The sequence below is a fragment of the Diabrotica virgifera genome, chromosome 3 (assembly GCF_917563875.1).
Source record: "Diabrotica virgifera virgifera chromosome 3, PGI_DIABVI_V3a".
Taxonomy (NCBI): Eukaryota; Metazoa; Arthropoda; class Insecta; order Coleoptera; family Chrysomelidae; genus Diabrotica; species Diabrotica virgifera.
Genome location: NC_065445.1, coordinates 11,714,521 through 11,738,543, shown reverse-complemented (window position 1 = coordinate 11,738,543; position 24,023 = coordinate 11,714,521). Strand labels below are relative to the sequence as shown.

Below are 24,023 nucleotides of genomic sequence, written 5' to 3'. Positions count from 1 at the left end.
CTTTTAAACAGGTTTATTACAGTAATTGAACCTAACGGTTGTTTTATTAGGAAGGTATAAGCGGCCTAAAATAAACTTACGTGCATAGAAATCGGCCCACGTAAACGTTTGGCCATTTTTGATGTCTCGTATTACCTAAACCTGTTGGCCGATTTAAGTGATTTTTTTAATATGTTATGGCCTGATTCTTTAAAAATACCGATATAATAATATTGTTGCTAAACAGGTAAATTTTCATTGTATACCGGGTGTACGAATCAAACTGTGTTTTTTTTTCAAAGTTCACATCACCCTGTGGAATATTCTAGCATTTATAAAATACTGAAATTAAAACGCTCAGGTTTTCTTAACATTCTGTTTTTTTTATTAATTCGTTTAGGTTGGATAATAAAAAAGTTAGGTACTTTAACAACTAGATATCGCGGCTTCGCTAGAACGTAGGCATAAGTCAAAAAAGACGATTTTAGAGGAGAAGCATTTTAAAACTTTATGGATTTGATTATGAGCATAACTCCGAATAAGTTGTTACTTTAAAGAAATTACCTATACAATTTGGTTAGAAATATATCTAATTACAAACTGTGATGACTAGATCAATTTATAAAGTGTTTGTGTTAACCCCTATTACTGGGATGTGCCTTTTATGTCCCATCAAACAATACAGAAAAAATGTATAAAATAAATAATGCTTTCTCAATATTCAGCGCTGAAGCAATTGCAATTTATCAAGCTTTATTATATTTTATGAATACAGAAAATAAGTCTACAGTAATTGTTTCTGACTCACTTTCCGTACTGACAGCTATTCAGACAATAATATTTCCAAGTCATAATTTAAACAACTATATCTTCCAAATTAAAAAAATACTTTATGAAATCTATAAAAAACGAAGAGAAGTGCATTTCCTATGGGTTAAAGCACACATAGGTATCACCTGTAATGAACATGTTGATTTATTAGCAAAAAAAGCCATCACACATGGATCGTTAACCGGACATAAACCTTCTAATCCAGATATATGTGCAATTGTTAAAAATGAAGTTAACGAACAATGGAGACGAACATGGAACGAATCTAGCAAACATAGTTCCTCACAATATGCGATGATTCAACCTAAAGTGCCTACTGAGTACTGGTTTAAAAATTATTCGGTTCCCCGCAGATATATAACTTCCATTATTAGAATAAAATTTGGGCACGCCTGTTATCCTTTTCATTTGGCGAAAATTAACATTTTATCTTCAAATCTATGTCTAGACTGTCAAAAAGAGGGAGACTTAAATCATATATTTTTTGAGTGCTCAAAGTATACTCAACAAACTAATAAACTAATTGAAAATTTATTAAAATATAATATATTTCCACCTCATAATTTATGTTACCTACTTTCTCTAAATAAGAAAAAAATATATGACTGTTTAATGGAATTTATTTGTAAAAGTAAAATCAACCTTTAAGCATTATCCACACATGATTATTTACCTTTGTTTTATCCCATATGTATTTACCTCCTATCCGCGACCTAGTCTAGTTATGTCTAAACGAAATGTCTTGAAGGGTCCCTAGACGAGAAGAAGCAAGTGACCCTGTCTTATTCCTGCCTTAACTCCTGAATACAATAATTACAATATTAACAACCACCTTTACGGTAACGTTTCTTTATCTTTCTTATTTTTGTGTTGTTTTATATTTTTGAAAAGTTTTTAGTTTTTAAAATATACTTATTGTGACTGGCTGAGTGGCGACAGCCCATGCCAAAAAAGAAAAAAAAAAAAAAAACCCCTATTACATTTGAGTATTTTTTCCTCAGAAACATTTACTTCAACTGTGTTAAAACGCTGACCTAACTAAAAAAGGGTCCTTATTTTAGAGAGAATTTTTACAAAAACCAATCCTAAGTATAAGATCGGTCGTCCTTGACGAGAAATAAACACAAATTGCTTCACCTTCTGCGCTATTCTGCACAGAATTTATTTTTTTATTTTTATTTATTTTTGACATAAAATTAAGAATTTTGTATTCACCATTGGCGTGCATACGGGATGTATCTAAAATGTTTATATCCCTATGCACGCCAAGTTTGTCGCACTTATTTAGAAACACCGTGTATTGATGAAGAACATGTGTAGTTGTTAAAGTACCTAACTTTTTTATTATCCCACATAAATGAATGAATCAAAAAACAGAATGTTAATAAAACTTGAGACTATAGTTGGGTTTTAATTTCAGTATTTTATAAATGCTACAATATTCCACAGGGTGATGCGAACTTTGAGAAAAAATCACAGTTTGATTCGTACACTCGGTATACAATGAAAATTTACCTGTTTAGCAACAATATTATTACACCGGTATTGTTACAGAATAAGGCTATAACATAATTAAAAAATCTCTTAAATTGGCCAACAGGTTTAGGAAATATGAGACATCAAAAATGGCCAAATTTTTAAGTGGGCCGATTTCTATGCACGTAAGTTTAGTTTCTTGGGAACTTTTACATATATTCAAATCATATACAGGGTGTATTTTTAAATTTTAATAAAATAACGAAAATTTTGGAAGACGTAACGTATTTAAATTTGACACGTTACGGTTATACGACGAGATAAGGTACATAAACACATGAATCTTTTTTAGATGGAAATTGTTCAATCGAAGGTTTTGTACCCAGTGATTGGACGGTAATTTTTAAACCTGACACCATCGTTACCGACGAAGCGGCAGATGAGGTTATCTTTAGCGGAGCTTTTACTGGAAAGTTGGGTAAGTATTAAACATGAAACTACAATAAATATTAAATTTATTGCTTATACGCTGTGAGCTCGTACATAGAGGGGATATTTACAAATTCGCGAACGCCAGTAGTGACAAGTTTGTAAACGTTTACTGGAAATTTGACATAAATGTCAAAGTGATTAATTTAAAATTAAAATTAAAAACATTAATTATAAACAATATTAGTTGGTCAAAGCTGTGGTATATATTTTTACCTTAAATATACTTACGTTTTAAATATTGAATTTAAGTTTTTTTAATGTTCCGTAATATCTAATTATAAATAATCTATTATAATCTTAGCGCCATCTACACGATTATTGTCAAAGTATCCGAAGTAAGAAATTGATATTTTATCAATAGAACGTCAAAATGATTAGAAAAATCTTAAAAAATCAATTACAATTTAATTACTTTTTTGCGTTGTAAATATTAAGCGATAACAATTAAATAATAAATTTAAAAATTACCGGTAAAATTGAATTAGTAACCGCTAGGAGCGACACCAGCGAAGCTCAGAGCGTATATCTGAATTCGCTCAGCCAAGAATCACTTTGACACATACGGGATAGGAAACATACAGCACAAAAATTCCTACCTCACACTATTAACTGCTCAAATCAACTTATTCTTTCACTAAAAAAAATAATTATTGGAAATAGTGGAAATGTATACTAAACCCATAAAATTTTGTGGATTTATTTCTACAAAATATTTTTATTTTGTACAATAAATAATTTTCTCTTTTGTTATCAATACATTATAATGGTGTAAATGAATAATTATTGATTGGCGCAAGGTTTATGTTATTTATGTCTGTTTACTATTAATAATAATATTGGCTGTGAACGGGTATGTTTGGTTGTAAGTAATTTCCAGTCACGTCTAGCAACTTAACTTCCCAAAAAAGAAATTAACAACGTCACTAGACAGTTGTGTCTCGGCCGAGCGAATTCAATATATTATGCTCCTTCTCAGAGGCATCTTTCAGTGCGTTACAGTTTTTCGATTTCTTTCTAACGCATTAAGTTGGAAGTGACAGAAAAAAAGGTACGTCCGTGATTAAAGTCATTTATAACATTTATTCTAGTTGTTGATAGATGGCGCTATAATCGAACAAAAAACGATTTATGTATTATCTACATAACGAGCGATCCACAATAGGGAACTTGCATAAATTTTTAAATTCGAAAAAAATGTTATAAATCACAACAGAACATAATTTAAAACATGTATCAAAGATAAAAAAAAATTTGTTTGTCTTTCGTTTGGCCCCTATTCAAATTAAAACAGGTGGTCCAAAACGCGTCGTGACGTCACTGGGTTGTACATTTACATTTGTCCAATAAAGTAAACAGAATTTTAAATTAGACGTTATAAACGTCAGTAGAAAATACATTTATGTGACGTTACAAGTGTTTTTGATCGTTTGAACTATTCATAGAAAATTTTTACTTTTACAAAATGGTTTTATTTTCAATAGTAAACCTTCGTTCCTTTCCTTCAAAAACAGTATAAAACTCCAATTTTAACAAACTGGTATATATTATTACAATGACATACGATAAATGTCATTAGAATATAAATATTTTTGACTTATTCCACGACGATGAGCTGGCCAAATACCCAAGTAGATGGAGGCCAATAAACTAAAGAAGGAGAAGAAGAATATACCTAAATATAAGGTTGTGTCTAGGTATACGTTAACGTGTACGCAAATAAAAAGTTAGAGTGTCAGTGATTTCTTATGTTTTATTTGTTTAGTGTTTGTTTTTAAATTAACTATGGAGTGTGGACAATTATTTAGTTATTTTAACGAGTTTAATAACATTTCAAAACAGTACGAAAAAGATAAGAGACTATAAATTAATATATATTTTTTAGTTATAAATGAAATAGTATTACCGTCCAAGATTAAAATAAAAGGAAGACCTAAAGGTTTCACAATAATAATTAACTTGTTCTGAAGCTATTATCCTTGTGGAATTTTTGTAATCAACTATTCTAAATGAGAACTAAGCCACAATTTAACTAAAAAATTGATTTTATTAACGTTTCGACGTTTAAACCGAATGTCGTTGTCAAAATACAAAATATTATTAAATTAAACAAAAATGTTGTTGCTTAGTAAAAAATTTTTTCTAATAATTCATTTAATCTGACTAATTTTTGTATTTTGACAATGACATCCGATTTGGACATCGAAACGTTAATAAAATATTTTTTTTAGTTAAATTGTGGCTTATTTTGCATTTAGAATAGTTGATTATAATAATTCACTTACATATAAAAATTATTTTAACAATATTTTGTACCTACATGTCATGTCAACTAAATACATATAATTATTTTGCTAACCTAAATATATACTTTTATATATATACAGTGATTTATTACAATTAAGTTTGAAACATCTGAATAGTTCTGCTTCCCTTCCCTTAACAAATATTTTTCTATCAAACAAACACTAAACATATCAAAATAGCATGTACTAAAATGTATAGTCACTGCGCAAGCTAAATAATGACGTCGCTGGCTTGATGAAGTTTAATTCGCGTCTACCTAACTTTTTTATTTGCATACACGTTAGCGTGTACCTAGACATAGCGAAATATAACCATAATCAAAACTAATGCAAAACTATGTGACGTCACGGGCCGTTTGAACTATTTTATACCGCAGAAGACTTTAAATATGTATTTCTTAGTTATTACGAGTTTTTGAAGAGTGAAATTTTGGAAATCTTATTTTTAAACAAAACTGTACATTATTATCTAATAAAAAAAGATGTGCAAGTTCCCGATTATTGGGATCAAAGCAATCCGTGCAAAAAATTACGTATGTATTGTTTTAATCTGAAAGACAGCCGGAGTGTGACGTCACGGCGAACTGCGGCTATATTCAGTGTTGTTATGATTACTTTCACTTTCCAAATAAAGAATAAAGATTGAAAACAGGTTGAAAAGATACCCATCTCAAGACCTTTTAATTCGTATATAGCTAAAATTTTGCTTCCTCTGCTACTTTTTAAGTTCAATTATAGTGTTTTAAGTTGACGTACGTACACTGACAAGTATCTGTCAAAGTTGACGTAAACTGGAAAGTATATCCGAATTAATAATAAACACGCGCTGTATAGCTATCTCTGTCGTTCAGAGCCACCTATGGTGACAATAATTTTGGATCACACGTTATTATACGACTATAATTTGTACAATTTATACAAGACTATACAAATCAAAGAACGTTCCTTTTTATAAAAATTAAATAAACACAATTGATTTGTTTTTATACCAAATTACGATTACGATTCTGACAACCGTCAGATTTAACTATAATGTCATGCTATGATTCTCTAAATTCTTAAAATCATATATTACTCTAAATCTTATCTTAATATTAGTATACATCATATCATTAATGACACACTGAAAGACTGAGACGAACTTTAAATTATAGTCGTATAGATATTTAATAGGTAAAAATAATGGGTAAATACCTAAATCTTTTTTTCCGATTATAGCGCCATCTACCAACAACTAAAATAAATATTATAAATGTGTATGTATCACGGACCTTCTTTTTTCTCTGTCACTTGTGACGCACTGAAAGATGCCTCTAAGAAGGAGTATACCTATTTATTGCATTATTAACTAAGTACAAATAGTCTAAGAGCTAGTGAACCTTTTGACTAACGGTCGTCCTGTAAGGCTAGAAATTTGTAGAGTGATAATTCATAGCACACCAAAGCTAAAAACCATGACCTGGCAGGCCTCAGCGGTGCACGTGTATCTACCAGGTGAATCGAAAAGTGCAAATTTAGGGGGTAAAATAAACTTTCTCCTGTAAGGTTTAAATTTAAGTATGTGTTTGAGTAAGTCATTTAAAAGAAATGTGTAAAATGACAGGCGATTCTGAAGAGCATAAGACCTTGCCAGGCGAGGGGAAAGAGTAGGGGTTTTTCCTAAATTTATTTTTTTTGCATCGAACAAATTTTTTTTAAGTTTTTTGAATCATTCCAAACAGAAAAGGTCTTTGGTGATTTTTCTCTTAAGTTAATAGTTTTTGTTATATAAGCGATTGAAAATTTTGAAAATTGCGAAATCGACCATTTTTAACCCCAAATCGGATATTTATCTAAAAATCTCAAAGTTGCCAAGGTAGGTAGATATTCTTTAAACATTGATTGATGAAATCCCAAAGAGTTTTTTGCAATACAATATCGGAAACCCCTTTGTTTTTTAATTGCTAATCAAGCGGACGCTTCACTGTAGTATAAGTGAGGACGTTTGAGTTGGCATAAATTCATTATCTCGAGAATTGGCAAATTTCAAGAGCAATCTTCAGACAGGTCGATTTTTATTTTTAAATTAGGACTTTTTGGCATATCTATAATACTAGTGACGTCATCCATCTGAGCGTGATGACGTAATCGATGATTTTTTTAAATGAGAGTAGGGGTTGTGTGATAGCTCATTTGAAAGGTTATTTAATTCTCTATTCACTAATATAAACAATAACATAATTATTTAATTTTATTTATTTTTTTATTAAATTAACTTTGATTAAATTTGACAAATAGAAGAAAAAAATTTTTTTGTACACCCTGTATAAATAATTATGTTAATGTTTATATTACTGATTAGAGAATTAAATAACCTTTCAAATGAGCTATCACACAACACCTACTCTTATTTAAAAAAATAATCGATTACGTCATCACGCCCAGATGGATGACGTCACTAGTATTATATATATACCAAAAAGTCCTAATTCAAAAATAAAAATCGACCTGTCTGAGGATTTCTCTTCAAATTTGCCCATTCTCGAGATAATGAATTTATGCAAGCTCAAACGTCCTCAATTATACTACAGTGTAGCGCCCGCTTGATTAGCAATTAAAAAAACAAAGCGGTTTTCGTTATTTTATTGCAAAAAACTCTTCGGGATTTCATCAATCAATGTTTAAGGAATATCTGCGTACCTTGCCAATATTGAAATTTTTAGATAAATGTCCGATTTGGGTTAAGAATGGCCGATTTCGCAATTTTCAAAATTTTCAATCGCTTATATAACAAAAACTATTAACTTAAGAGAAAAATAACTAAGGACCTTTTCTATTTGGAATGATTCAAAAAGCCTAAAAAAAATTTGTTCGATGCAAAAAGAATAATTTTAATAAAAACCCCTAATCTTTCCCCTCGCCTGGCAAGGTCTTATGCTCTTCAGAATCGCCTGTCATTGTACACATTTCTTCTAAATGACTTAATCAAACACATACTTAAATTTAAACCTTACAGGAGAAAGTTTATTTTACCCCCTAAATTTGCACTTTTCGATTCACCTGGTAGATACACGTGCACCGCTGAGGCCTGCCAGGTCATGGTTTTTAGCTTTGGTGTGCTATGAATTATCACTCTACAAATTTTTAGCCTTACAGGACGACCGTTAGTCAAAAGGTTCACTAGCTCTTAGACTAAAAAGAATCCCTGTGTGAAAACATCCATTTGACGTAATGTTTCTCCAGCCTCTCACATTCACATTCAGCCGCCGGATTCAGAAAGGTCCGAAATTCATAATTCGGAATCGCCGGTTCCCAGCATAATACATCATGCCATTCTGGTCATTTCTTGTATTAATTTATCTAATTTTCCTGGCTGGTACAAGATTCTTACATTCCATGTTGCAAGTCTTATTGGTCTACATTTGTGTGTTCTTAGACGATTAATTTTATTATCCAAACGAGGATTTTGCTTGCTTTCGACCTGGAAGGACTCGTCTTTTACATGATCTTTTCCTTCCCTGCCGGATCTTGTTTTCCGAATTCCATGATCAGTAACGGCTTGACTTTTTTGCGTATTTGCCATGATGAATGACTAGGGATGTTCTGTTGAACCTTTAATGCAGTGGTTTCCCGTTGCCTTCTGCATTCTTCTGCCGTTAACCAATTTATTGGTTCTTCCGCCTTTGGAGTCGATTTCTCAGCTCCAGGACAAAAGAGTGTCCTACTACCTACCGACTCATCCGCCCGAAGCCGTTGGTCAGTAGGAAGACCATGACTTAGCTAAGTAAAATCCCCAGAGCCGGAAACCAGAGTTGGGGATGAGGGTAGTTTTAAGGGGTCAAAGTCGCAGTATGTATTATTTTTTGTGACCCGGCACAACATTTGTCCCCCACGCAGCGTTCCGCTCCTGGAGATTTTACTTAGTAATGTCATGATCTACTTATTCCCAAATTTTGGTGCACTATCTCGATCACTAACGGCAAAAAAACCCCCATCAATTTTTATACTCACCCCTGCCTACCACCCCTTTGTACCCCAAGCAGCGTTCCGCCCCTGGAGATTTTACTTAGTTACCTCATAACCTACTTACTCCCAAATTTTGGTGCACTATCTCCATCATGAGCGCCACAAAAAAAATAATAAAAACCGCGACTTTTACCCCTTATAACTACCCTCGTCCGCCACTCTGGTTTTCGCCTCTGGGGATATTACTTAGTTATGTCATGGTGTACTTATTCCCAAATTTTGGTGCACTATCTCAATCACGAACGTCGCAAAAAACCGCTTATATTTTTTATATTCACCCCTAGCCCCACCCCTTTGTCGGCCACGCAGCATTGCGCCCCTAGAGATTTTACTTAGGTACGTCATGACCTACTTATTCCCAAATTTTGGTGTACTATCTCGATCATGAGTGTCATAAAAAAAATAATAAAAACCGCGACTTTTACCCCTTATAACTACCCTCGGCCCCCACTGTGGTTTCCGGCCGTTGGTGAAAGTCATGTACACAACTAATTCAACATATCCCCATATAGTTTTTCCATATTACTTATCACGCACAAAGTCCGCTTCCAGCTCTTAGACTATCGTTAAAAACATAATAAAAATATATTTACTTATTATTTTAGACGACTTGTCATGTACGCCTAGCGCAACGGGCAAAAGCAATTATGTGGATTTTGAAGCAAAAGACGGAAAATTTACAATAAAAACTGCTGCAGATATTGTAAAGTTGGATGAGGAAACTGCTCAAACTAGCTCACCATTTTATCTCAATTATGTGTGTACTATGAACTGCGATGCTGGACAGAGTCAATTGGTAAGGATATTTGATCAAATAATTGAAAAGAAGGAATTTTAAGTTTCCTAAAAAACACCTGAACGATAATTATATTTTTCTATTCTCATACTATAATATATCAATTATGATGTCACTACCTGTATCATAATGAACTTCATTATGATAAAGATTTTCAGTACGATACAGATTTTTAACCAATAGGATCGCGATATGGCATTCGAGATAAAGATGGCAAACGCGCAGTGACCAATGACGAGTCAAATACATACGCTTTGACAGTTCTCAATATATAAACAAACTGACAAACTACTTAATTTGTTTGCCGTACAAAATTAATAAATTTGAATATATTTTTTGTTGTGAATGATCATAGAAAAAATCGTGTATACAAGTTGCATTTAATTATCATTATGAAGCTCGTACTCAATACAAAACTGGCCGCTACGCGGCTCGTGTTTGTATCCGTCATACTCGCTTCATAATGACCATCATTAAATGCGTGTTGCCATAATATAGTCCTGTCGCCAGGAGGGGTACAACGGCCTCCTTTATTCAGATGGACTTACCCAAGTTTTTTTATGTATTTTGACCCGTATAACACGAATTTTTTGGGTAACAGTTGATCCGGATGTCGATAAGATTGTTATAAACAAAGAACTTGAGGAATTACATAACAGAGATTTCTCGCAAAACAAAACATTTTTTTGTATTTTTTAGGACATTCTAAGCAAGAAATGTTCCTACAAGTTTTTTCGTAGGATGCATAGTTATCGAGATAAACGCGGTTGAACTTTCAAAAAATCGAAAAATTGCAATTTTTGAACCCGAATAACTTTTGACTAAAAAATAAAATAGGAATTCTGCTTACCGCATTTGAAAGTTTAAGTCAAATTATGTCGGTTTTGATTATTTGCATTGCTAAAATTTTATTTTTTTATTGTTAAACCAAGCTATAAACACATAATGTTTCCCGTGCCTAATACATGCGTTTACACGCATGCTGCGTAGAAATTGTCTCGCTTGTACTTGCACCTACTCTATCTACTCGTTCAATTTTAAATGATAGATCATTGAAAACATCACTTAAGCACTAGGTGTTTATAGCTTTGTTTAACAATAAAGAAATTAATTTTTAGCAATGCAAATAATCAAAACCGATAACATTTGACTTAAACTTTCAAATGCGGTAAGCAGAATTCCTATTTTATTTTTTAATTAAAAGTTATTCGGGTTCAAAATTGCAATTTTTCGATTTTTTTAAAGTTCAACCGCGCTTATCTCGAAAACTATGGATCCTACGAAAAAACTTGTTAAAACATTTTTTGCTTAAAATGACCCAAAAAATACAAAAAAAAAATGTTTTGTTTTGCGAGAAATCTGTTATGTAATTCCTCAAGTTCTTTGTTAATAACAATCTTATCGACATCCGGATCAACTGTTACCCAAAAAATTCGTGTTCTACGGGTCAAAATACATAAAAAAACTTGGGTAAGTCCATCTGAATAAAGGAGGCCGTTGTACCCCCTCTGGCGACAGGACTAATAGTTATTTATGATATAAATGTTAAAAGTACAATTTTAAGGCACGCATGTGAAGGTTTGCAGAATGAGCGAAGCGAATTCTACAATTTACATGAGTGCCTTAAAAATTTTAACACGTATATCATACAATATTTTTCTACAAACGTCTTGTATATAAAAAATTATAATTTATTCATTCTCAATTACAGGACAATACCTACAAAAAGTTTTACTTGAACTTGACTGACATTCCATTTTTATATTTTTCTTGACATTACATCAAAACTGCCTATGCTGTCAATACGTAAATCAAACAACTATAGAATAACATCTACTTTTATACAGAGAGAGTCTGTAAAGTGGAATAAATTCAATATCTCAAATACTAATTGTTTTTTTGGAAAATGCTCAGACCCGTCGATTAGTATTTCAAATTGTCCTTTTTGACATTCAATAATAATGTATACAGGGTGTCCCAATTTAGAGATATGACGTCATCGTCGATTTTCTTAAATGGCAACACTGTCATTTTGATAGCTAATTTGATAGGGTTTGTAAAGTTATACATAACTGCAAAATATCAAATTTTTATTCTCTACCATTTACAAGATAATAGAAAATAACAAAGTTATATCTGTAATTTGGAATATATTCAATAATTAAAATACTAACTGTTTTTTTGAAAAATGCTCAGACCCGTCGATTAGTATATCAAATTGTCCTTTTTGACATATAATAATAATGTATACAGGGTGTCCCAATTTAGAGATATGACGTTATCGTTGATTTTCTTAAATGGCAACACTGTCATTTTGATAGCTATTTTGATAGGGTGTGTAAAGTTATACACAACTGCAAAATTTCAAATTTGTATTCTCTACCATTTAGATGATAATAAAAAATAACAAAGTTATGAAAAAGAAGTAATCAACGAATAATTGAATTTAATTATTTCAATAAATTAAGCAAAAACTCATAATGTTGCCCTCAATTATTGTCAAATTGTCAATGGGCAACGTTATGAGCATTTGCTTAATTGAAATAAATAAATTCAATTATTATTTGATTACTTCTTGTTCTTCATAACTTTGTTATTTTTTATTATCTTATAAATGGTAGGGAATAAAATTTTGAAATTTTTCAGATGTGTATAACTTTACACACGCTATCAAAATAGCTATCAAAATGATAGTGTTGCCATTTAAGAAAATCAACGATGACGTCATATCTCTAAATTGGGACACCCTGTATACATTATTATTATATGTCAAAAATTACAATTTGATATACTAATCGACGGGTCTGAGCATTTTTCAAAAAAACAGTTAGTATTTTAATTATTGAATATATTACAAATTACAGATATAACTTTGTTATTTTCTATTATCTTGTAAATGATAGAGAATAAAAATTTGATATTTTGCAGTTATGTATAACTTTACAAACCCTATCAAATTAGCTATCAAAATGACAGTGTTGCCATTTAAGAAAATCGACGATGACGTCATATCTCTAAATTGGGACACCCTGTATACATTTTTATTGAATGTCAAAAAGGACAATTTGAAATACTAATCGACGGGTCTGAGCATTTTCCAAAAAAACAATTAGTATTTGAGATATTGAATTTATTCCACTTTACAGACTCTCTCTGTATATTCTAACATTGGAATAGTTTTTTTCTACAAACGCGTTAAAAATGCAATAATACAGTTTAAATTAAATTTAGAATACATTTTAAAATTCATTTTTCAATTGCGCAAATTGAACTGTTAATATTAATATTAATGTTAATAAATGAAATATAAATATTTTGTCGTTTGCTTTTCAAATTTGACATAATTTCACTTTTAACTGCAGTACCTTAAAATTTTTAAAGCACTCAGTGCTTTAAAGTAACATTTTTAAAGCTCCTTATGGAGTGCTAAAAATAGCATTTATAACACGTTTGTAGAAAATATACTATTTTTTGAGCATTTTTATCTAAACAAATTGATATAAAATTAAAGATAAGAATCAAAGATAGGAAATAAGTAAGAAAATACGTAAGAAATAAATTAAGTTAAATAAAATAAATATGTTAATTATAATTAATTTTAGTAAAAAATAAAATCGTACTAAAATTTATATCCTTGCCTAGACTCTCATAGCTAGACGTTCCTAGGCGTTCGGCGCGTAACGGTGCGCGCACTTTAACTGACATTAAAAATATATTTGCTTATAAGTAATAAATAAAATTCTTCCTCTTTTATCGTACAATACGATCTAAAGGCTAGTCTCTGGACTAAATTGCCTGAGTAAAAGTTGAACAAATACACCATTCCTTTTTTTGTTTTAGGGTATAGCAGTCAAAATAGCTGATTATAATAATCACAAGCCAGAATTTTCTCAAGCAACTTACACATACACCGTTGCTTCACCAATTATGCCTCATACAGACTTTACTTTAGAAGGGGATGTCATCAAAGCCACCGATTTGGATTTTTCCAATAATAATATTATTTTTACAGTGGATCCCCCACATTTCGTTATTGATACAACAGCAGACAGTACTGACAGTAATAAAAAAACGTTTGTGGCCAAAATTAGAGCTAAAAGTGTAGTCCAACTGAAGGAAACGACCACCACGTATACTTTGACTGCTACAGTAAGTATTTATTCCTATATATCATCATCATCACTGGACGATACAACTCTTCGTGAGTCTTTGTCGTGTTTACTATTGCGTTCCCTGTTTGTCGGTCTTGAGCCACTATTTCCCATTGTTCTCTTTGTCCCATTTTCTTCAGATCCTCTCTAACTGTATCTTTCCACCTTTTTCTAGGCCGTTGTAGAAGCCTTTTTCCATCTGGTCTTTCCCAAAACACATTGTTTATAAGGTTGGTTCTGAAGAAAGTTGTGGTATCTGTATCTCCATTGGTTTATGACCCTATCTTTTCAAGGGTCATATATATCACTAGAGTTTATGTCCTCATACCATTAGTTTTCTTTTTCTTCATACGACTGCTGGTCTTATTATGGTCTTATATATCTGGATTTCTGCACCTCGTAAGAGATGTCTTGACTTCATTAGATGTTGCATTGCCAAAAAAGATCTGTTTTTCGCATTCTTCGGCGCATAGGGCCCCTCTTTATTTATTATCATTGTTCCGTTGTCTTGCTCTTCTGGTATAGTATATAGGAGACCTCTTCCAAAATGAAACAATCGGTACATTGTTTCATTTTCGAAGAGGTCTCCTATATACTCTTTCTTCTTCTATAGACTTGTATATGTATATTCTTTCCATCTTCGTATCTTTGTTTCGTTGTCTACCGCTATCTAGCATTTGTAATATAGTGTACTTTACGTTCTTCCATTGAATTTAAGAAAGTCCCTGTATATTCCTATCCTTCTTCGTATCACAATAGTTATATGTCAATATTTATTGTCATATGTAGGTATTTAACTTCTCTATCTCTTCTATCCATATTATGTTTACTAAGTTTTACATCTTCTTGTGATTGTATAGTCACTATTAGGACTATATCTCGTTTTTTATTAATCTAGCCATGATTCTTTGTGTTTACTCATGAGCCTCATTGTTAGTAACTTTGGAATTGTTAAAAAAATACAATAATTGTATTGTCTTTGAAAGAAGAAGGCACAATAAACAGAAAAAGAGAGCTATCTCCTTGTTTCACTCCTCTTTTATGGATAAAATCTTGTGATCTTTCTCCTCTGACTTTTATTTTTGCTGTAACATTTTTCTGTATTGATTTTACTACTTGCATTAGTTTACTTAGTGTCACACTGTGACCCTCACCAATATAAATGGTTCACACTGTATAATATATTATTGGCTTATTTATATAATTGTAGGATGTAGGTACGGATCCAGGACCTCTTAGCCAAACTGCTAGTCTTACATTTACAATCGACGCAGATAACAGTTTGGATATTCCATCTTTCGAATACCAGGACAGTCAGACTGACTACTCATTTCAGTACCAAAGCGATAATACATTGAAACCGTTATCTGGATCTATTAAGTTGAATACCCAACATTCATTAACTACGAAAAACTTTGAACTTCTCGGTGGTAAGTATTAAGTAACACTATAAAACATAATTTAATATCTGTAAAAATTACAGTGGTATAAGCAACATAGTTCACTGAGGAGGTGGTACGGTCTATTGATGTCTGGACTGGCTTTCCGTGCTGGTTGAATCCGTGGAGTGAATTGCGTGCTGGCAGATATTGTGTTGATAACACTGGTAAACACACAGTTTGCTGCCGAAAATTTTTTGACTGTTTCTAGGTAATTTGGGTCTCCTGAATCCAAAAATGCCACCAGATTTGCTCCATCAGATCGTTTTCAGAAAATACGACAACAGATCACATTTCTAACATATGGGGTAATTTAACGCAGCACTACCTACATATATGTAGTGCTGCTACCCATGAAATACACAAAACACGAATAAAAAGTAAGATATTTATTGTACAACAATATACTTACATAAATCATGACACATATCTGCCAAAAAAAACTTAACTTTCCATCTAACCTTACAAGCTTCGCAGCAAAAATGTGTTATTCGGCGTCACCTAAAAACTTCCTTTTATATAATTTTCTTGCAAGGCTTTAAAAGGACGGTCTCTTCGAAGATTGAAGCAGTAATCTGCCATCATGTGATTGCCCCATCTCCTCTGATACCTCTTTTCCATCGTTTTGATACCTTGGTGGATGCGTTCCCCTTGTTCCTCATTAAGGTCACCAAGATTTTTTGGGAAACGGTCTAAATGACTGTAGAGGTATTTCAATTCTCATATGACAACCGTGTTTGTTAAAGTTGTTGAGCATTTCTTCCACTCTAATGACCAATTGATATACTTCCATATTTTTTGCCATTATGTAGAAGGACACACTTGTCGCCAAGTGATCTGTTGTATATTCCGATACACCCATTTCTTCTAACAGTCCTTTAATATTGTTATAAAAAACCATATAATCTTGCTGAGAAAAAAAGGCAAAAGGTCTTTTTCTCTATTAGGGTAGTATAGAATTTTGGTGTCTGAGTGAAGAACATTATTTTCTTTTAGTCCGGAGGCAAGCAACTCGGAAGAGTCCTTTGGAAGGTTTAAATCTCTGATAAGATCGGTTAGCTCTTCCTGAGTAAAGCGCTCAGGACGTGTTGAATTCCCTTCAAAATCACTGTCGTCTTCCTCAAATCTATTAGTCTGTAGTTCGTCAGATAACATTTTGATATTATCCTCTGGTAGCGTAGGTAGACTGCTAAATATTGGAATGGGTATCTGCTCAAGCTGATGTGGAATTGGTCTTATTGCTGAACCAAGGTTAGGATGGTCTTTGCTGAATCGTCAAAATGATTTTTGGTTCCCTCCATACCATTGGAACACCAAACTTTAAACACTTTCGTTGTCCTTTCGTCCACTGTCGCAAGTTTTCAAGACAAGTTTTGCACACTATATATGGAGCCCAGGATTTATCTTGATCTCCTAAATGAACACCAAAATAGTTTTAATACGCCCTTTTGTCCATTTGCCCATTTGTCTTGGAATTTGTTAACTTTTTTTACAAACATATTGCAATTATAGTGGAGGAATATACAAAAATGTAAGAATATTTAAGTATTTGATGAGTATATTATATCTCGAAAACTAGAGCTGATACAAAGAAAAGGTTTGTATTTTTGGAATCAGGACATATGAATTAACTAAAATCAGTTGATTTTTTTTTCGGCAGCAAGACAAAATTTTTTTTTGTTGGGCTGTGTAATATATTTGTACTTCAACAAATAATAGAGAAAAGATCAGCCAGAAATTTACCGGCTCATTTAGTGTTCGTTGACTTAGAGAAGGCCTCTGATAGCTCTCTGTCCTTCAAACTCTATTCAAACAAAATTTACGTATATTCCACAGGCATTAAGCATTTGGAGGAGAAAATGCACAGAAATAGGAATAGAACTTGGAAACAGGTACATAACGAACCTTTTCTTCGCAGACCATCAAGTGATTGTGGCAAGCGATGAGGAAGACATGATTCGAAAGTTAACCAAAGAATACGAAAAATTAGGACGAAGAACGAAGGAGACCCACAACTCTCGTTAAGAGATATAAAAGAGGCGAAGAATTTAAATACCTAGGGATGGTGATAGCGAAGCCTGGAATATCAAAACGGGACATCCAGCAGAAAATATAATAGGGCCGAAAAGTGGCACAAATACTAAACTCATTACTTTGGTCTCCTAAAATTAGTTTACGAACAAAAATCACAATCTACAAGTCGGTTGTACTCTCCAGAGTCATAAGAAGCAGATTGGAAAGGCACTTAAACGAGCAGGTTGGTGAATACCCGAGCAGTACGTATGAGCAACAGTTAAAATTAAACCTCCTCTTTATAGATTTCAAACAAGCTTACGATTCTGTGTTAAGAAGGCATCTGTACCAGGCTCTAAAGGGTACTCGGAATTCCGGCAAACATAATCAGTCTAGTAAAAATGACCTTAATGAAGACCGATAATAGGGTAAGAATAGAAGGAAGCCTAACAGAAAAATTTGAAAGATGAAGTTTTCGATCCTAATAGCATTATTAATAATATTTAAAAAATATTAAAATATTACTAAAAGATTTTTAAATTGAAAACTTTTGGTCCATTTCCTTGGTAACACCTCCAAGGCTTCTAAAATTTGCAAGCCAAATGGATGCTGAAGCGAAGAAGACAAGAGGGAATTCAAAAAACTTACAATTCACGACCCCGTCTGTTCAGCTGGTAAATTCCAACAGAAAATGGACCTAGTTACTCGAAGGAGTAAAGACCAATATAAAAATAAAATAAAAATTTTATTTTTAATTCAGTTGCAATGCGAAGGCAAAACAATCTTACTTTTCAATTAGAACACGGAGCGCAGTCCAGTCCTCTGAATCGCGATTTTCGGCTCTTATTGGAGCCTCATCGGAAAGAACGTAGGCCTGTTCTCCATGGCTTCCCTGTTCTCCCTGCTTTCTTAAAAATAAAAAAAAAATATTTTATTTTTAGAAAAATTTGAAGTTAAAAGGGGATTAAAGCAGGGAGGTCTGCTGTCCACGGTGCTCTTTAATTTCTTGTTGGAAACAATATTGAGAGAGAGAGAGAGTGGAATACGAACGAAAGATATGATCTATGACAACAGAAGCCAGGCTCTGGCCTTTCCGCACGGTGTAGTGCTAATAACAAGAACTGAAAGGGAACTGCTGAGGATTTGCAAACTCTTTGAAGTAAAGGATAAGCAGTATGGACTGAGGATTAACGAGCGAAAAACAAAGTATATGGAAATGGGACAGACCGCATATGAAGAAACACCACTGAGGATTACCACAGACAACGCCAGTAAAGAGTATTTCTTCAAAAAGGTGACGGAGTTTGAGTATCTAGGAGTAACTCTGACAAGTAAGGGGGAAGAAAGCCATGCAATTGAGAAAATAATTTCGAGAGGAAGGAAGACTTTCGGAGCACTGCACAAACTCCTAAGAGCAAAAAATATTTCCAGAGAGACAAAATTGAGATTATACCGAACAGTAATCCAGTCTAGAGTCCTTTACGAAAGCGAAACATGGGTCATGAACAAGAAGTAAGAAAATATGCTTAATATCTGGGAGCGCAGTGTCCTGAGAAAGACTTTCGGGAGAGTAAAATACGATGAAGACGTTTGGAGGAGACAAACAAATGCAGCGATCAGAGAGCTGTACAGGAAACCAGAAATAAGCCAGATAGTCAGAACAAAGAAACTTAGTTGGTTAGGTCACCTTGCGAGAATGGCGGACGGAAGGTGGGCAAAGGACCCGCTGACGACAGGGGAACGAAAGAGGAGAAGAGGACGGCCAAGGAAAAAGTGGCTAGAAGCGTGTAAGGAAGATCTGGAAATAATCGGCATAACAAATTGGATAACTGCGGCCATGAACAGGAGAAAATAGAGGAAAATCCTGGAGAAATTCCAAGCCATGGGCCTTTAAGGCCTGTTGAGCTACAAATATATATAGGGTGTTAGTAAATAAGTATGAAAAATTTTAAGGGCTAATTCTACACAAGAATTTTATTTCAAACTGCCAATTTATTTATTGCTTTAAGACCGGCTAAGCTATGTAAATGAAATTTGGTGTGTTTTAAGGGGTAATCATTACGCATTTTTTGACATACAATTAAGAATTTTGTACTCATCATTGGCGCACCTACGGGTAATTGTCTGAATTTTTTTAAAGAAAAAAATAGTACGCCACTGTGATATTTCAAATTAAAAATTATTTTTAAATTATCTGTCTAATTTATGATAAAAAACCTTTCTTGCTTTTTTTTCGTATGGTGTACCGTTTTTATGCAGAAAAATAAAACATCTTGGCGCGTATTTTTCATTTTTTTAATACATTATCAAGAAATATCCAATATAATGATACTAAACTAGAACAATAACAGAAAATATTACTAATAAGATTTCAACTAGGTGCCAAGCTAAAACAAATGTTAAAAATGACCTCCTTTAGAGGTTATAGAAGAATATTATATACATCATTGGCGCGCATACGGGTAATGGTCTGATTTTTTTAAGACAAAAATAGTACGCCACTGAAATATGTCAAATTAAAAATCATTTTTGAATTGCTGGTTCAATTTAAATAATGGAAAAATAATGGAAAAAAAAATAAAACATCTTAACTTTTACAAAGTATTTGAACTAAGTTTCTATGCAAATGGAACTACCTCAAACACTTTGTAAGCGTTAAGATGTTTTATTCTTTTGTATAAAACGGCGCATTGTATGAAAAAAAGGCAAGAAAGATTTTTTGTCGTAAAATGAACGAGGAACTCAAAAATGATTTTTAGTTTGACATATCTTAGTGGCGAACTATTTTTTTCTTCAAAAAATTCAGACCATTACCCGTACGCGCGCCAATGATGAAAATAAAATTCTTCTGTTATCAGTAGTAATAACCCAAGGACATTGATAATTGTTCGAAAAAATTTTATAACAGATTTCGAAAGCTTGTTGCGTGGAAACAGACCGACGCCGTAGGCGGAGGTCTGTTGCCTGTAAGCAAGAAGCTTGAGAAAGTTGTTAAAAAATTGTTGAGCATTTATCAATGTTCGAGGGTTATTCGGATAGAAAATTTTTTGCTGGTTATGAAAAAAAAATACAGAGCAGAAACAATTTATTTAAATGTGCAATTAACATACAAATTTTTTACTGTAAACAGTATTCTTTGGTATATTTGATTCGATAATTTCATTAATATTCTCATCAGTATTACAACCAAATCGTGACATTTTGAAATATTGAATATTTGAAATGTCAAAATCGAAATGAAACGAAATGTAGGTATCCATAGCTACATGATTGAGTGAAAACAGCCCATGGGATCTGTTTTCAGTATAATGTTGGTTTTATTGGTTGTATTCAATCAGATGACCACAAATTAATTGATTTCATTGGATTTCTAATTGAGCAAAAAATTTTCTGTAAAAGAGATCATTTTAAACATTTCTTGCAGTTTTGTACCTAGGTGAAATCTTATTAGTAATATTTTCTGTTATTGTTCTAGTTTAGTATTATTATATTGGATAGTTCTTGAAGTTTTATTTTTTTTTATTTAAAAACGGTGCATCATGTAAAAAAAGGGAAAGAAAGGTTTTTTATTAAAAATTAAACGTGGAATTTAAAAATAATTTTTAATTTGAAATATCTCAGTGGCGTACTATTTTTATATTTAAAAAATTTAGACTATTACCCGTATACGCGCCAATGATGAAGTCCAAAATTCTTAATTGTATGTCAAAGAATGTGCACTAACTACCTCCTAAAACTTACCAAATTTTATTTTCATATCTTAACTGGTCTTAGAGCAATAAATAAATTGGCAGTTTGAAATAAAATTTTCAACGTCCCGTATCTCGTAAACGAAGCATTTGCGGACATATGTTTATAGAGCAAACCGGCATTATTTTTTCATATAGAATTAGCTCTTAAAATTTTTCATACTTATTTACTAACACCCTGAATATTAATACAAGTCGGTTGTAGAACCAATTTTGACGTATGGATTTGAATGTTGGTAAATGACGATGAAAGAAAAGAAAAAACTGGATGTAACTTGAAATTTACTATCAAAGAAGAGCGTGTCGAATATCCAGACTTGATATATCCTTAATGAAGAAATAAGAAGAAAGACATCAAGGATTTACAATACTGTAGATACTATAGAATCCAAACAACTTTTATAGGACATACAGTGGAACCTCGATAACTCGGATTAATCGGGACCGCGGCCGATCCGGGTTATCGAAAATCCGGGTTAGCCGGAGAGCATGGTAAAAATTAATAAAATACGGTATACTTATAGATAAAGTCCCTTATAAGCAAAATAATATGAAATATATATGCACAGTTACCTATGGTTGTATAGAGTTTAGTATAGACAATATAGAGTATTATTAATTTCTAGGTAAAAAAACTCAGTCAGTTTGGTTGTGTCAATAATTTCGTCTGGTCTGCTTATGTAATTTAAGAACAGTGACTCTTTCATTGTTTAAAAGACCATTGTTTAAAAAACAATTTTTTAAAAGACAGGTGAAAATAAATAAAGGAATAACAGGTGCCTGTTGTTTGCGATAATGAATGTCGCTCTGCCGCCGCCGTGTGCATGAGTCATTTTTACTATCATATAGTTCAAATTACACAGATACCCATTATCTCTCAAATATTATATTATGATTGAAGGGAAGTTTTATCAATGAAATTCGATATTTTTAAGACATTCCAGAAGCGGCTGCAGATAAAATGTTTTAACATAATACATACATTTTTATTGTTGAAATGTTTGTCCGATGAAAATCGGTCCGGGTTAGCCGGACTTACGGGTTATCGGGGGCCGACTTATCGAGGTTCCACTGTACATCCAAACCTGGCCATAAACTATGTTCCATGGAATGGAAGAATGAGAGGAAGACCAGCATTAGAATGGAGAGAAGAAATCATAGAAATAATAAGAGATGGACCTGGAGGAATGGACCAACCAAAGAAGGTGGAGATCGAAATGCAGAAAGCGGCAGAAGCTGTAGGACCCCCGTAAATATATATTGTTAAAGAGCCCCAAATTGTTGTAGCTTCCGTGCTTCCGTCTTACTCAGAAAATTTGTAAAATACCTGAACGAACCAAGATATTATATTTTATTTTTGTTTTTTTTTTTCAGACATGAAAGGGAAATTTTCTATTGAATACGATTCAAACGCAAAGGAAATCACTTTAAGCGTCCAAGAGGAAATAAAAGATCCTACCGTAACATTAACAGTTCTTACACTCAATATCAATAATGGTCAAGTGACTGTTTCTACTCCAGTTATTATTTACTTTACGACCAGTTCTATCTTCAAATTCGATAAGCATATATACACTGGAAGTTACGATGACGCAAAAAATCAAGTCAATTTGGATGAGTCGATTACAATAACCAGTAGTGGCAAATCTGATGTTAATATTGAAATTGCTGGAGGTAAGTTTTAAGTATTTTCTATCGATCATATACAGACTGTTCAGTTTTCAATTAGATATATACCCTATACATGGCAACATTGCTTTCCCCCTTCCCACACAATACACATGATTCGCGCCGATCCATTCAATCATTCGTCATTCTATACTGGCAATGCAACTTATTCCCATAAGCAATGTTGCCGATTTTAGCGCTTTCATCAGTGGGCTATATCTATATCTAATCCAACACTTAACAGACTGTATTAGTGAAAATGAAAGATAGTTTATGTTTCCTTTCGATTCAGAGGCGATACAGAATCTCCAGACAGCTATTTCTGTCTTACGACGTCCTCAGTGGAGCTGCATGCACACCTCTGAATCAAAACGAAACCAAACTGTCTATTTAAGTGGAATTTCAAAAATAGTTTAAAATCCACTTTTAGAACGCTGTAGGGGTATCTCTTAAAGAAAAGAGAGAAAATTCCAAGATACAAAATTCATTTTTAGAATAATAATAAATAATTATTTATATCTGAAACCTTTCTTATTGGAACCCCTTTCTGGTAAAATCCTTAATCTCTGACTTTAACAATTTATAAGACAACAGACTACAAATAAAGAAAGCGAAAAGGACTCTAACAATATGCACTCATCTCCCTTAGCCTTTTTTAGAAGTCACGAATGGTGTAACCAGACGATTAGTTCTAATAAAGTTTTATTTTCAATATTTTTAATATTGAAAGTAAATATTTAAAATATCAAATATAAAAACTATTGAAAGTAAAACTTTCGTTCGTATTTAGCAGATGCCGCCACGGCATCCATGTCATCATGATATTTCGTTTGTGGACCGCGGCTGGCGGCCTGAATTTTAGTTGTTCGGAGAGAAGTAAATATGCGCTCTCTGAGAAAACCCTAAGAAGTATAGCTAGTTGTTTGCTTTTGGTGCTTATTTAATTTCTCATATTCCATCATCCTATCTCCTTCCAATTCTACATAAAATTTCCCTCTATCTGGAGGTTCCGGTGGTATACCTTCCATATTATTTGTTTTCTGAAATTTAACTTCAAGGCGGGAAATTTCACACTTTCTTACAGAGCACTAGTTTAGCATTTCTTTATACTACTAGTAATA

At 32.7% G+C, this 24,023-nt stretch overlaps 1 protein-coding gene across 44 annotated transcripts in view; it reads left to right on the top strand.

The window, feature by feature from the left end:
- LOC114349448 (uncharacterized) overlaps window positions 1-24,023 on the top strand; it is a 140,671-nt gene that overhangs the window by 5,559 nt on the left and 111,089 nt on the right. For all 44 annotated transcript variants that reach the window (XM_050646319.1, XM_050646313.1, XM_050646307.1 and 41 more), the window contains exons 2-6: window positions 2,639-2,764; window positions 9,692-9,882; window positions 13,723-14,031; window positions 15,244-15,463; window positions 22,609-22,908. In XM_050646319.1, the coding sequence (XP_050502276.1) occupies window positions 2,639-2,764; window positions 9,692-9,882; window positions 13,723-14,031; window positions 15,244-15,463; window positions 22,609-22,908 (1,146 nt within the window). The remainder of the gene's footprint in view (window positions 1-2,638; window positions 2,765-9,691; window positions 9,883-13,722; window positions 14,032-15,243; window positions 15,464-22,608; window positions 22,909-24,023) is intronic.